Source organism: Sorex araneus, chromosome X, assembly GCF_027595985.1.
Source record: "Sorex araneus isolate mSorAra2 chromosome X, mSorAra2.pri, whole genome shotgun sequence".
Classification (NCBI taxonomy): Eukaryota; Metazoa; Chordata; class Mammalia; order Eulipotyphla; family Soricidae; genus Sorex; species Sorex araneus.
The window spans coordinates 269,983,491-269,998,635 of record NC_073313.1 but is presented as its reverse complement, the minus strand read 5'-3'; the positions used below and the strand labels follow the sequence as shown (position 1 = coordinate 269,998,635).

The 15,145-nt window shown below is 51.8% G+C and overlaps 1 protein-coding gene across 6 annotated transcripts in view; it reads left to right on the top strand.

Annotated features, from left to right (window-relative positions):
• TENM4 (teneurin transmembrane protein 4) overlaps nt 1–15,145 on the top strand; it is a 708,342-nt gene that overhangs the window by 590,400 nt on the left and 102,797 nt on the right. For all 6 annotated transcript variants that reach the window (XM_055123102.1, XM_055123103.1, XM_055123101.1 and 3 more), the window contains one exon: nt 9,149–9,334. In XM_055123102.1, coding sequence (XP_054979077.1) covers nt 9,149–9,334 — 186 coding nt within the window. The remainder of the gene's footprint in view (nt 1–9,148; nt 9,335–15,145) is intronic.

The window sequence follows — 15,145 nt, the reverse complement described above, 5'->3', positions numbered from 1 at the left end:
CATGCACACTCATCTGCCTGTCTGTCTATCTGTCTGTCTGTCTCTCTCCTTCTCTCTCTCTCTCTCTCTCTCTCTCTCTCTCTCTCTCTCTCTCTCTCTCTCTCTCTCTCTCTCTCTCTCTCTCTCTCAGACAGGGCTAGATGCAAATTTCTGGGCTCCTGCATTGTCACTTTCAAGCTCCTGTTAGCTTGTGTGGCGCAGCGGGCCAGACCCCTCCCTGCTGAGCGGGCATCGCTTCGCCTCCTCCCGTCTTTCCCAGGGAGCAGCCCCGATGGGTTGGATTTCTCTTCCGCTTTTGCATGAAGTGGGGCCACTTGGCTGAGCATAGTGCCACCCCCCACAACCCTGTCCCAAATGCTGCCCTTGGTGTTTCAGGCCTCTGACCCAGAGATGCTGGGGGAAGGAATTCCTCTTCTTTGACCCCTGGACTCATCACTGGCCCCTTCCTGGCTCTGTGTCAGGTCTCCCGACCTCAGTGGCCAGCCCTGTAACCTCTGCCCTCGGTCTCATTCATTTCTCTCTCATTCCACTGCTCAGTGAGCTCCTGTGGCATCCCAGGAGACTTGCTTGTGAGGGCCCTCTCAGTGCACCTCTTTCCTCGGGGCTGCTGGCTCCTAGAAACAGAACGGGGCGGAAATTCTGCCTGCCGAGTGCTCATTCGGGTGGTTGATGATTCTTATCATCTCAGTGCAGTAGAATCTCATGTGGTAAGAGGCAGAGATGTTTCAAGATTCGGTGCTCTGGGCTTGGAGGTAGCACTCGCAGCCAGGAAGACCCGAGGGGATTGGGGATGGCACCACACTAGACTTTCTCACGAATACTAAGCTTATCCACAGAGTACAGCCAATGGCAACTACCGTGCAGGGTTGGGGTTGTTTTATTTTTTTTCCAAATGAACATTTCTCTCTAAAATGAACATTAATACATTTGTATAAATTGCCCTTCAAGGTAACAAGCATTCAGTATGCACTCAGTAAGGCATTTACGCCCATTTTTAGAATGCATGATTAAATCTGCAATAGCCCAACAGGATACTAACAAATTTAAGTTACATAGTGAAGATTTGTCCTAAGACCTGGTTTTGAGTTTATGTAAACTTGAATCTCTCTGTCCCTTTGACTCTTCCTCTCTCTTTCTCTCTGTTAGTGTGCCTTTCTGCCTCTCTCTCTCTGTTTCTCTGTCTCTCTGTCTCTCTCTCTGTATCTTTTTCTCTCTTTCTCTACCCTCTGCCTCTTCCCCCTCCCTCTCCATGGCTCCCTCTTTCCCTTCCTCTCCATCTCTCTTTCTTCCCTTATGGTTCTGACACTTCATTACTGCACACACACACACATGCACACACACACACACACACTCACACTCACACTCCCAGAGTTATTGAGTCTAGAGGAGTCATTAAGTGCTGGCACATTATCCCAGAGGACCACACAGAAGCCACACACCCTTGTGGGCTTCTCTCAGAACAGCGGCCTTCCTGAGCCCTCAGAAGTGGACCACAGCCTCTATGGAGGCCAGCCCCACCGGGGTGTGTCTCTCCTTCACTCCTGATGGAGCAGAGAGCCACAGCTCATCCCAGAAGCAGTTCTGCAGTAGCCCTGGAGTGAGCCGATGTTTCTGCAGTGGGTCTGGGGCAGGAACCATGAGCCTGGCCAGAGAAGGGTTGGAGAGGAGCCCCAAGGAGGCTGACGGTGGCAGAGGGGGCCTGCAGGGGCAGGGGTGGGGCAGGGCAGCAGGTGTCCCCATAGGGCCTGAACAGTAGTGCAGTGACTAAGGCGCTCACCTTGCATGCTGCCAACCCGGTTTCAATCCATCCCCAGCATCTCGTATAATCCTGTGAGCACCAATAGGAGTAATTCCTGAGTGCCGAACTAGGAGTAAGCCCAGAGCATTGCCAGGTGTGGCCCAAAACACAAACAAATGAAAGTGTCCCAGTGCACCTGATGCATGGGGATGCAGGAGACTTTGGGACCCCATGTCATAGCTTGCTTTTCAGCTCTCCTCCACTTGGACTGGTTTACATTCTAGCTCCACTTGGGGAACCTTCTAGAATTCAAACACACATCCTTCTGAGCTTCCCGTTTCTTCTCCTTTCCTCTGCTAAAGAGAAAAAGCAAACTCCTTCTCAGAAGTAATAATGGTCATGGCTGAGCTAATAGGGAACCAGAAAGCACTGTCACCAAATGATGTCACGGCAAGCAAAGGCCAATACTGGAAAGAGAGCTGAAAGTAGCCACAGGGTTATTAGAAAAACAAAATTAAACCTCTGTACACATAGCAGTTGCATTAGTGCTAAGTTTTGAAAGTGGTAATTTGGTTTTATTTACAAGCCAACGTATAATCACATTTAAATTTGAGGGAGCAGGATTTAATTCTTATTAATGACAGAAAGACGGAGTGAGATGCTTTCAATACCCGAGAAATTGTCTTCTGTTCATGGATGGGAGAGACAATTAGATTGAGTGCTGAGTGTTCTCCCTATTACGAGTCTCATTTGTGGAGCCTGGAGTGAGGTCTCACGAAGAAGCTTGAGCTTCAGCCGCGGGATGAAGCCCTGACATCCAATTACACATTCAAAGGAGGTTATGGGACTGTGCTATGTCAGTGCCGGTATGTGGCGGGAGAGAAATTCTGGGTAGGGTGTCTTCCAGTACTGGGCATTTGCTGTCCCCCTTCCCCTGGGCAAGTGATGGCCGCCAGACCAAGTTGAGCAAAATAAATGATGGAGACAGGGAGGGTGCAGAGAGGTCAGTGACTGGGAAGTCCTGGATGAAGATTCCACCAGGAGTTGGTCAGTTCCTAACATGTCGTCAAAGACTGGGGAATTGGGCGCAGACAGGCATTCCACTCAATACTGCCAGAGTTAAAGGTTGATAAATCAGAAGTTGGCAGCTTAGTAATTTAGTAGCATTTCCCTGACAGCCCTGGAACATTTTCTTTCCATCAGAATTGGAGCTTGTCAGTATGCAAATGTGAACCCTCCCGAAAGGAGCCTGGGCGCTGCGCTCCGTTCAGAGGCGCCAGGCGATGTCTTGCGCGGGATTCCAGTTGTCTCCCCACGTCAAGCTGCTGGTGGGATAACTTGTAATTTTAAAATAATAACTGCTTTTTTGAAGGAAGGTTTTGCATTTTCTAGAACTCCTTGTATGCGCTTCGTGATTTATAATCAGACAACAAATATGCTTGCCTCTCCCGTAGCAAACAGAGCTGTTCCCAGGAAACTTGGGATTCAGAGAGTTTGAGTGATTTGCCCAGAGACAGTCTGGGAAAACATGGGTCTGGACCCAGCCCTCTCTGGCTCGGGGCCACTTTGCCCCTCTAGTACACTGCCTTGGGCTGGTACCGTGATTTGGCTAAGATTCACACGAGTTCAGTTATCAGTTGTATGAAGGACAACCTCATTAGGTGACTCTGCCAAGTGACTTCTGACTGGCACCCCTTGGGGTTCGAGGAAAGAAGGCACTGCTTTGAGTGAGCCTGAGCTGCCTGGAGGAAGTGTGATTTTAGGTGGGTGTCGAAGGTTCGATTTGAATTGGCAGAGAACACCCCCAGGAGCACCCCGCAAAAAAATGTTTGTGATGTGAGGCACTTCTCACATTGCTTATTTCAGCCCCACGTGACTGTGGGCTCTGGGTGTCTGTGCCCTGTTTTGACTAAAACACAGAAGCATGAAATAACTTCCCAAAGTCACACAGTTAAATGCATGACTGGCAGGTCCCCTGATGACTAGATAACTGGGTAGAACTGAATGGAGGGATTGGAGAGATAGTACAGAGGGTAGGGCACTTGCCTTCCATGTAGCCGACCTGGTTACAATCCCCGGCATCCAATATGGCCCCCTAGGCACCACCAGGAGTAATTCTTGAATGCAGAGCCAGGAGTAACCCCCAAGCATTGCTGACTGTGGCCCAAACCCCTCCCCCAAATAATGAACTGGATTAATTGGTTGGATGGATGAATAGGTGGAGTATGAACAGATAAACAAAAGGAAGACTGAAAATATAAGTTTTGGATCAGGATAAGGATGAAGATACCAATGCTAATTACAGAGATCCTACAGTTTAGGGGGCCGGAGTGATAGTACAGGGGGTAGGGCACTTGCCTCACACACGGCTCACCACAGTTCAACCCCCAATATCCTACATAGCCCACCAAGCCTCAACAGGGGCCCTAAGTGCAGAGCCAGGAGTAAATCCTGAGCAACACCAAGTTTGTCCAAAAACAAAACAAACGAACAACCGCTGCATTTAGCTGGGCCAATGATTTAATATACAAGAGTAGATAACAATGTCAGATTACATCTGAGGTTTTACATAAACCCAAGCCCACAATTCTCAGATGCAAACACTGTGTTCATTCTCAGCCGCCTTTCATTTTAGCTAACCATGAGCAAGTCACATAATCTTCCCAGGCTGTTCCTCACGCTGCAGGGCTGTGGTGAGGCTTCAATGAGATCATGTATGTACCACTGGCAAGGTGCTCCCTTTGCTCCGTGCTCTTCTCTCAGAGGCTGACTGCTTCAGGTTGGCGCAAAGTTGTTTCAGGACTTAGTGAATTTCCCGGTCGGGTCCAGACACACTAGCAGTGAAGCACCAAGTCCTCGAGGGAATCCTGTAAACTTACTTAACCTCCTTATTAGAATTCCTTAAGGCTCCTCTAAGAATCTCAGGTCCTAAGAAAACTAGTTTCCCCTATTATTCTTCTTGAGCTAAATACAGACCTATGAAATAGCTTCCCAGGAGGTTCTGAGGGGCTCAGCTGTTTCCACATTCCTGGAACTTGAGAAATGATGTCACTGTGCCTGACCCTTCCTGGGCAGGAGCAGATGTCCACTCTTGCATGTGTGCCACTCTCTCCTTCACAGGGGACAGTTTTAAGCATCTTTCCGAGGGGAGAAATGTTGTGAGGAAACCCTAAGCCAGCCTCTCCCTGTGGGGGCGGGCCACCTCCCTCCCCAGCTATGTTCATGGCCAAGATTGCAAAGTAAGTCCAGGGGGATTGAAGCAGAGTAGAGATAGGTCCCAGGCCGCATCCGGGCTCGTATGGGGATTAGTGTTTAATGAGAAGAGCCTGGCGGGGCTTTTCCCTCGGCGTGGACATTGGAGCACAGCTAACACATTGCAGGCGTTGGAGTCCCCCCTCAGGCACAGATGGGGCGTGGAGAGCACTGACAGGAGGGAAAGGTGTGGTGAGGGAGGCCGGACACACTCGAGAGTTCCAGGTGCTCAGCCGGGGATGGGCAGAGAGGAGTGTCTTTCCAGCACATCCCCGGAGGAGGCGGACGCCCAACACGAATGCATTTACCCCAGTCCATTGCGTACGATGTGACTCTGAAGTTGTACCTTCTGATATGGCACCTTTACCAAGGAGTGTTTTTTGTCTGTTTGTTTGCTTAAACTCATTTGTTCCTTTGGAAAATATTGAAAGCTTACGTGGTGCCAGGCCTGGGACCTGACACCAGGGAGCCCAGATAAATGTAAGCCCTTCGCTCCCGAGAGAAGACAGGGCCCAGGGGAGGCAGCAGGGCTTTGGCCTGGCCCATCTGCAAGACCCAAGCAGAGAGGCCAAGAACTTGGCACACTGGGGCTGGAGCGATAGCCCAGTGGGTAGGGCATTTGCCTTGCATGCGGCCGACCTGGGTTCGATTCCCAGCATCCCATATGGTCCCCTGAGCACCACCAGGAGTGATTCCTGATTGCAGAGCCAGGAGTAACCCCTGTGCATCACCAGGTGTGACCCAAAAAGAAGAGGAAAAAAAATAATTTGACACACGGGGCCAGGAGCACGGGGACACATGAATTTTCACCTGAATTTTGAAGGAAACCAAGATTCTGGATAGCAACAATTTCCAACTCGGTTTTGATGGCCTGAGTGCTGTGATGGTCTGAGTAAGAGCTTCCCCCTCAAGCACCAAGGTTGCCCCTGAAAAGCCAATCGGAGATCCTTCGGGAAGCTGCTTGTCAGCTCAGGGTCTCAGCATGTCAGCCCATGTGAACGTGGCATGGTCTGCAGCCTCATCCCTCCTCCGGGTCCTCTCGGGTTGGGGAGAGTGTCACTTCTCCCCATCCAGGAGTGAAGAAATCTGGCTCTGAGGGATTCTCAATGCTCCCTGAGACCCCGAGTAAGGAAGCCGGGACATCCGGACCTGAGCGTCCTCCCTGTGCTCTGTTGGGCTCAGAAGACCCCAGCCCCGCTGTCCACCCTGGAGTCAGAAAGTGCCAGTATTGGTCCCCTCAAAGCCCAGCGGCACCATTATGGGTCTGCCAGGATGGGCTGTGTGACCTATGTCAGGAGACACCCAGCTGATATTTGCTGTCCGTCTGAGCCCGTCCCAGAGAAGCACGAATGGGCAAAGTGCTGGGCCCCAACTGGTGCCAGCTCTGGGTGCGGTACTTCGCTTGCACCCTGCTGCACAGGTTCTGTGTGTGCGCCATGCTGCAGTGTCAACTCCTCCAGGTCAGGCCTGAGTTACACCGTTCACCCTCACCCCTACCATATTCCCACGGCCTACACTCAAATCCAGAAACCCAGCGAAACCCAGGGTTGGCTCCTACAGGGATTCTCTGTAACCGCCAGCCTCTCTCCCACATACCAGCAGGAAGAACTGGGGACTTTGGCAGAGGTGCCAAATTCCTGGTTCCCAAAGCCCTGCTCCAGAGCTGTCTGCAGCCCTGTCCTGTTTGTCACCTCAGTGTCTAAGCAAAAAGGAGAAGCAAGGATAAAGGAAGTCCTTTGATTTCAAGGACCTCCCAGAATCAAATGCATTTGAAAAAAAAATAGTAATAACAACTGGGCCTGCAACTGGAGCCATAGATCAAGGGACAAGCTGGGGTTTCTTCTCCCCTGAGACTCCTGGGTCGCTCCCCCTGGGAGGAGAACATCTGCAGAGGAGACGCAGCCAGTGTGGCTTGTGTTACCATCAGTCAGCACCCCATAAACATCAAGGTCACCCTGTTCAGGCCCCTTGCATTAAATGTGTAAGAGCTCACAACCCAGCTTGTAAAAGGCTTTTTTTGAGCCCCCCAGCACTCTCTGCGGCAGAGAGCCTCTGGATGGACCCTCCACAGTCTGCAGGTGAGAAAAGCAAGGCCGAGTATCTGGGCAACTCTGCCTCCTCCAAGTCCTTCCGTTTCATATGTCCAGGCTCTGACACTGATCTGCCAAATGGCTGCAAGACCTGCAGGGAGAACCAGGCGATTCCAGCCAGGGAGAATTCGTGTATTCTCTGTCTGTTGTAGATTCGGCTTCCTAAGGCAGGAGGCACCTGTTTTCTGGCACGGTGGGAGGGTTGTCAGACAGAGGGAAGGGCCTGTGTGTGATCACATGACCTAATGCTTGCTGGGGTCTGCCTCCTACGGGGGTGAAAAAGACAGCAGCCTGGTGTTTCCACAGCATGTTGCATGGTTTAGCTACTTGTATGTAAACTGTAAACCTCGCTGTGTGACTCAGCCAAAAGTGGCTTCCCTCTGTGTGACCTTTGATCGAGCACGAATCTCCTGAGATCAGTGAAGTGGGGATTACTACTTCTATTTTGCAATATTGCAAAGTGAAGTTCAGGGAATTTCGTCCTTTGCAATTTGCAGACTAGTTGACTCCTAAGGGGCAAAGCTAAGGCCAGACCCCCAGCTTCCCTTCATTATATCTAAGCAAAATGGAGTGGCAATATCACCAGTAGATAACTTGGATATCCCTTGGGATTCGGACTCAGTTGTCATTAGCTTGGATTCTGTACTCCGGCGCAGAAAGCGTCTCAATGACTCTATGACCTCACACAAGGCAAGCGCCGTCCCCACTGCACTATCTCTGTGGCCCCTCTTTTTTTTTTTTTTTTTTTTTTTTGCTACACCCAGCAGTGTTCAGGGCTTATTCCTAGCTCAGAACTGAGACATCAGCTCAGGGGACTCCATGGGATGCCGGGGACCCAACCTGGGTCAGCCGTGTGCAAGGCAGGTGTCTCCCCCACTGTCTCTCTGGCCCTTCACGGTTCTCTTGTTAAGTGTTGGATGTTTTCACGGTTGCCTTCTGAACTGACTGGAGTGTCTGAGCCTCTGGGATCTCATCTAGTTTTGTTTGCTCTAAGGAGCTGGACTGTTCGTAGCTTGTAACGCCATTCCGACTAGGAAGGAGGAAAAGGGGGAGCCCCTGGAGTCGGTTGGAAAGAAATGAAAGGCTTTGGCGTTTTCATGTAAAGCCACTTGGGCCATGAGGCACAGAGTTGAGTCAGAGTTTCCATCAGAGCCCTGGCAGAGGGTGATGCTGGCTGCAGAGCTCAAGCCGTTTCCTCAAAAGCAGTTGCTTTTCGAGGCCTCCACAATCTGTGCACACAGCCAGGCTGGCCCCGAGCCTGAGGGAGGGGACTCAGGCATGAGTTTCTGCGCTGCTGCACACAGGGGCCTTTGTGAGGGCTGGACAACTGCAGCCTGGCTGTGAAGTGGCCCCAAGTGTTGGCTTTTAATCAGAAAGGCTATTTCAACCGTGCATGGTGGCGTGCGGTGATGAAGCAGTAAGCAGGGGCCCCACGGCAGCACCCACAACACACTGCAGGGCTGAGTCCCCCACCCGCACCCGGCCTGCCCACCTCTGTTAGAACAAGGCCCTGGCATGGAGATAGAGCCCAGGCGTGGCATGCAGAAGGCCTGGATTCCATCCCTGCCACAGCCTTCGACCCCCTGACACTGTCAGGACTGACCCCGTACACTGTAGCCGCTGAGCATTGCCCAGTGTGGCCGCAAAACCAAATGAAGTGAAGGAAGGGTCAGATGGAAGCAGCCCCTCCACCCCTCCCACAGCCCAGCCAGACCCTGTGCCTGGCCCCCAGGGGCTCATTCTGACTTTGTTTTCACACACAACTGGTTTTTAATTAAATCCGACTTTGCCACACATCTGCTCACAAGTGTCCCCTTTGGAAGTGGCACAGAAGTGAAGACAGGCAGATAAAGGGGCGAGTAAGTGGGGGAGGCTCCAGTGAGGCCCATTTGTTGGGGGAGGGACTGGGGACAGGCTGGTGCCCCGGAACTGTCCCCTCCTGCAGCAGAGCGTGGCAGGGGGACGTTGTTCGTCTGCAACCAGAGGCCCAGGTAGGTGTCTAGGGTGACCCATGTTCCAACGATGGTTTGTTCCATCCTGATCTCTCCTCTCCCCTCCTCGCCTGCAGAGATCTGTGCTGCTGACTGTGGGGGCCACGGCGTCTGCGTGGGGGGTGCCTGCCGCTGTGAAGATGGCTGGATGGGGGCAGCCTGCGACCAGCGGGCCTGTCACCCGCGCTGCGCCGAGCATGGGACGTGCCGAGACGGCAAGTGTGAGTGCAGCCCGGGCTGGAACGGCGAGCACTGCACCATCGGTAAGACAGGCAGGCGGGGGCTTCTGCTTCTCCACGCCCCCCACCACGGCACCTCACCAACACAGGCCAACCCCGGGCATGTGGGAACTGGGCATGAAAGTCCTTTCATCTGGTGACCGGATGGCTGGCATTTGCTAGACGTCACTCACAGCCAAGCCCTTCCAAACCTTTGCTCTCACGCTCTGCGCTTCCCAGCCCCCAGGTAGCTAGTTCCGGTGCCCCGTGGCTCAGCCTAAGTGGGCTTCTCAGCCTTGGGCCAGGCCAGCAACCCCCAGCCCCCAGGTTCCTTTCTGGGAACTTGACAATGAAGCATAGCGCAGGCTGGCACCTGCAGAGAGCGCAGTACATGTGGCCGTTCTTATGCGTTGCCCAAACGTGAGCTCTCCACCCATTGGCCTCCTCGACCAGAGACGCCAGAGAGGCTGGAATCCAGGGAAACACTTCCGCCAGCCTCCGACCACCTCTGCATCCTTTAGAGCTGAAACTGCCCTCCTCCTTCCTCAGCTTCCTCCCCGTCTGGGTTTTCTCCCTTCCCCACACGCTAGGGGGCTCCTTGGCACCAGCCCCTGCCCAAACAGCGCTGCTGGCAGCTTTCAAAACAAGCTGATCTCTCTGCTCCCTCTCTCTGCTGTTCCTGCTGCTTTTGTTGATTTTAAACACAGCCAGACATCTCGCTTCGTTTATTATCCTAGAACGAGCACTCACCAATCGCTCTTTATTGAATCCGCTGGCTCCTGTGTCTTTGCTTTAGGATCTGCCCTGCCTCGCTCTGGAGAGAGGGTCCGTGACCCTACGCACAGGGCTCCTGGGAGGCAGGAGGCAGGTATTGCTGCCAGCTCTGCAAGTCACCACCTCTGGTGTCCTTTCCAAAGCGAGAGACAGGCCCAAGGCTTTTGAGGGACAAAGGGGTTTTGAACACACTGAGCTCCCTCTCTCTTTGGCATCAAGGCTTCATTCCTCTTGTTTTAGAGCCTAAAACTAGCTCGTATTCATGGCCCCCACCCCTGCAGCCTCTCTTGGACAATAGCCGTGAAATGCCTCCCGCTTATTAGAATTAAAGGCAGTGGCCCTTCGTGGCTGCACTTTCCCGTGTCCCCAGTGACGGCTGTGCTCATGGCTGTGGCCTCTGAGTTCCGGGCTCCTGAAAGTTGCCCTGAGGAAGCACGCCATGTTCTTTCCTCCTATTTGAAGACCCAAGGCTTGAAGTCACCAGAGTTTCAAGAAGCAGAATTGGAAACTTGATTTCCTGAGCTTTGGTGCAAGGCTTCTCCTCGACTGCTGGCTCAACCCACAAGACAGGGCCCCTAGTTTGCTGCAGAAGCACCTGGCCCAGAGACTTCCAGGAGGTTATGCCTTCCAGAGGGGCTGTCCTACAGCGGGCAGGCTGCTGGCCTTGCATGTGGCCGACCCGGGTTTGATCCCAGGTATCTCCTATGGTCCCCCAAGTACTGCCGGGAGTGATTTCTGAATGCAGAGCCAGGGTAACCCCTGAGCATTGCTGGGTGTGGCCCCCAAACAAAAACAAAATCTCCTAAACTCTAAACAGAGCTGCTGCCTGGCCTGCAGTCTCCTTGACTTCTTCCAAAGAACCAGCCTCTGGGGCTTGCCGTGTGCTGCTGGACGGCTTGTCCCCAAGTTGTCTTGAAGACAGCCCTACAGCTGTCCTCAAGAGCCTTGATGAGCAGTGGCCCTCACCAACCCTGCTGTCTCCCCACTTTCACGTTTCTGCCTGCCTGAGGATAGTCCGAACTTTCAGCCCTCCCCCCCACCCCCAGCCTGGAAGTGGAGGCTTTCCCTTCGCAGACCAAACACTCAGACCCCACTTTGGGGTCCACTATTTGCTTATAGAATCCTCCACTCACCCCACTGAGTTCCCAAACTTCTGGGTCTCCGACTGGTTACTCCCTCAGAACAACGTCCCCACTCCTAGGAATGTAGAGGCTCCCCCAAGATAAGAAGTAGACACAGTTAAATGCACACAATCCAGAGGGGACAGTGACAGGCACAGACGCCAGAAAAGTGTCACAGGGCATTGAAGAAATAATGGACTGGTCATAATGGTTCAGATGAAACGGCTTTGGCCCAAAGCCTCTCCCCGCCCTATGTGGTGAGCATGCCCCCAGCCTTGTCTGCATCTCCCAGCATGGCATCTGGCTCTCCTGGGTCTCTTCCCATGCCCAGCTCACCCCCCAACCAGTGCTGGAGGGACCTGCCAACCGCCTTGTCAGACAGCAGGGAAGGGAGCAGGGGACTGAAGCAAAATCTAGAGAAGCTTCTTGATCTTCCCGAAGTAGGAATGAGGAGACGCTTTGCAGTCCCATGATGAGACACATCCTCCCTGTCTCTTTCCAGGGAGCCCTTCTGGGCAGGTCCCTTAGGAAAAGGGAAAGCCACTGCTGAGGACAGTTAGACACCGGCAGTGTCCAGCCTTTCCTTTGTCAAATTATATTGTTAGACATGATCACACAGCAAGTTGAAAGACAAAACTTGGGTCCCAGTACCAAAGCAAAGTCCAAGACAGGGAGTCAAACCTGCGTGTGGCATCAAGACTGTGTGGCAGAGCACAGGGAGCCTGCGTGGCACACTCAGCTGTCCCCCGCCAACAGGAAAGCCCGGTCCCCAAGAGGAGGGTCCTGTGGGCCCCTCCTGGCATAAGAAACTTTCACCCCAATGACACTTCCCAGACTAGATCACATCAGTGGGAATGAAATAGCTTCTTGGGGAAGCTTTGTTCTACTTTTCCTTCTCAGATAGCTACTTGATTTTTCTCCAAGGTTAGATTTGCAAAAGAATAATCAATCTGATAGCATTATCCTCACTAAGGACAGTATTTTTGTCAAAAGGCAAGCGTGTATCACAGTGACCCCTCAATTCGTCCTGTTAGGAATTACATGACTCTGCATCTTAGAGAAAGGTCTTGGGTGATACACAGCGGGTAGAACACACCTTCCTGGGGTCCCTCTGGCAGTGGGGCTGGAGAGCTCCAGAAGAAAGTAATTCCCTCTCCTCCATGGCCACTGGAGTTGTGTCAGCTTGATCACCATCAGCCTGAATGGAAACCACGTGCTCCTAGAAATAACCCACAAATAATGAGGCGTTTTTCACCAGTACTCCCACTCTCACACATGGGACCAGGTTTCCAGTTCGGGAGTGAAGGTAAGGTGGATCTGTTTCTCCAGGAAGTGGTCAGCCCTGAGTCATCAAACGCATGCTGCTGGATGTCATTTCCAGGAACTAGGGTCTCTTAAATCTAAGGCTTGACCTCCAGTTTCCCTCGAGAACGGTGAAGACCATCGTTAAATTTAGGACAGGGTTTTCTTTTTCTTCCTTTTTCTTTGGAACCATGCCTACTATTGGGGACCACTCCCAGGGTTATTTATTGCCCTCAGTGCCCCTTGTCTGTAAAGTCTCAAAACACACATGGGGAATGCCAGCTTCTGGTTACATTTGTAAAATGCCAACCTTGGTGGCAAAGCTGCGATTTTTTGAGATGCCAACTATGCAAAATGATTAACTAGACCTCAAGAGAACTGCCAAGATGCACAAATCTTAATTCTTGAGTGACAGCTTCCTCCGGGAGTGAAACACTGCTCGGACAGAGCTGTTGGGAGTGGGAGCAGGGCCAGGCTTCACAGGGAAGAGAAATTGCAGAGGAAAGTCCACTTGGCTGGAGCGCTCAATGTCCTTTCCTATGCTCAGTCCTTTTCCAAGAGCTCACGGTCCGTGCCTGTAGGGTAACCATCTGGCTCACCCCATCCCACAGTGTCCCATGTGTGACTTGATGACAGGCAGAGTCTGACAAAGAGATAGAAAAGAGACAGGGGTTGCCCCCAGATTACTGGAGCAGGAGCTTGATGTGTTTCTCTTTCCTGGAGATGTCGGTCACACATGCTAAGGAGAAGACTAGAAGGAAGTTCTGTGGTCCTGCTCAGGGAACAGGCACTGAGCGCTGACCCTCTGACCCTCTGTCCAAAGACAGAAGAGTATGGATGCTCTAGTGCTTCATAGAAACGCATCTTTTGATTTTTGGTCATGATGTTTGTAAAACCCCCACCTCCCAAGCATCACCTGGTATAACCCATCTTTCATCGGAATTTTACATGTCTCAGTGATGCAAACCGTTAGACTCAACCTTGGGCTTCCAGTGAAAGACACACAAAAAGGCTCTTGCTGCAAACCTCTCCATATTCATCCACATGGGTGGGGACATGAAACATCCCCAAGAGTCTTTTGGGAACTTCTGTTGGTGCAGTGGAGTCAAGGCCAGGATGATGGAGATGCTAAGGTAATCTGGGACCTTGCAGACTCACCTCCTGCCAGAGGCCCAGTCTAGATCATCAGTAGCTCCATACCTCCATCAGAGGGATGGAGAGGAGCCTAGAAAGCATCTCTTCAGGGAAGAAAGAATGAACGTGGCCCAAGAGGAATGATGCTCCTGCCTCCACCTGTATTCTGAGGTCTTGGAAGACTGTTGGAAGACTGCTCCAGCCACGAGGCAAACTAACAGACTTTTCATCATTTTTCCCCTCCCACTTGGCCCTTTAAAGCCAAGATATCTTTGTAAATGGCGTACCAAGGGCATGAGCCAAGATTTTCAAACAACAAAAGCTACATCAATATGGACTTCAGAGTAGACCTTTTATACAGAAACGGCTTGTTTGATCTAGTGCCCCTTGTCTCTTTTTCAACAGTGAGGGACAAGGAAGCCCTAGTCCATTCCCAGGAAACTCTTGAGCTTAGTATTTATGGTATGGCATGAAGTCACGATGTGCAGACCATTGTCTGTCCCTCGATCTGGGTTGGCATAACTTGAACTTCTGAATGTCTGTGTGTCTCCTGAAACCCAGAGTTGGTAGCAATCTCTATCTGTCTCCATGTCTTCCACTGCCTGTGGTCTGGAGAAATTAGCAAGTATTTTTTTTGAGACATTCAAACCACATTTTCATTGCACAGAGCCATTTGTCACTCTAGAGATGGTGCTGTTGTTGCTGAAATGCACTAGAAGGGAAAGTGAGGGCTCTGACATCAGGTGCTGGGCTTGAGGTAGAGCCCTAGAGTGGCTCTAAGCTTCTTTCATTACTGGAGCCTTTCCATCAGGAGACACCAAAGTTCTCATGGTAAGAGAATCTCATGTGGATGGTGCCCACATGTGACTGGCTGATTGGAGTGTGGACCACAGTGTTTGGACTATGCACCTCAGTCATCATCCTCGCCATGTCCAAGAGAGTTAGTGCAAGAGCCTGAGCACTTCTGTAGCAAGGCCAAGAGCTAGTGCAAGAACCTTATGAATGTGGGCCTCCAGAAAACCATGGAATTGAAGGTTGAGAACATGTGCTGGGCCCAGAGCCCCAGGAAGTGGCTTGTGAGGGGTCTCTGTTGGCACAGCCTGGAAAGTGACATCTAAGAAACATCTGATCTCTCTAAAACTAGTTGTTTTGAACCAAGATGGAGCAACCCAGAAGTGAGAAGACGTTCGCTTTGACCAGAGGTGCATTCTCTACTGCTCTTCATGGAAACTCCCCCACTGCTTTGGGTTTTGCTTCCATTGCTTGCTTATCCTCAGCTTCATTTCTCCACCCCTGCAGGTTAATAAGCCACATTCCTTCACTTTCTCACCTAGTTCGTGGCTATGTCTCCCAGACACCACTGACTCTAAGAGTGAAGGGGTTAAGTGTACGCCCAGGTCGAATCCCTTCCCAAGTGTGCATCTGGCTCAGCAGCATGCAGCCACACATCTCGTCTCAACCTGAGAACACGGGAGAAGCTGAGTCAAGATGCAACCCAGCAGCCCCTTGAGTCAAATACACACTG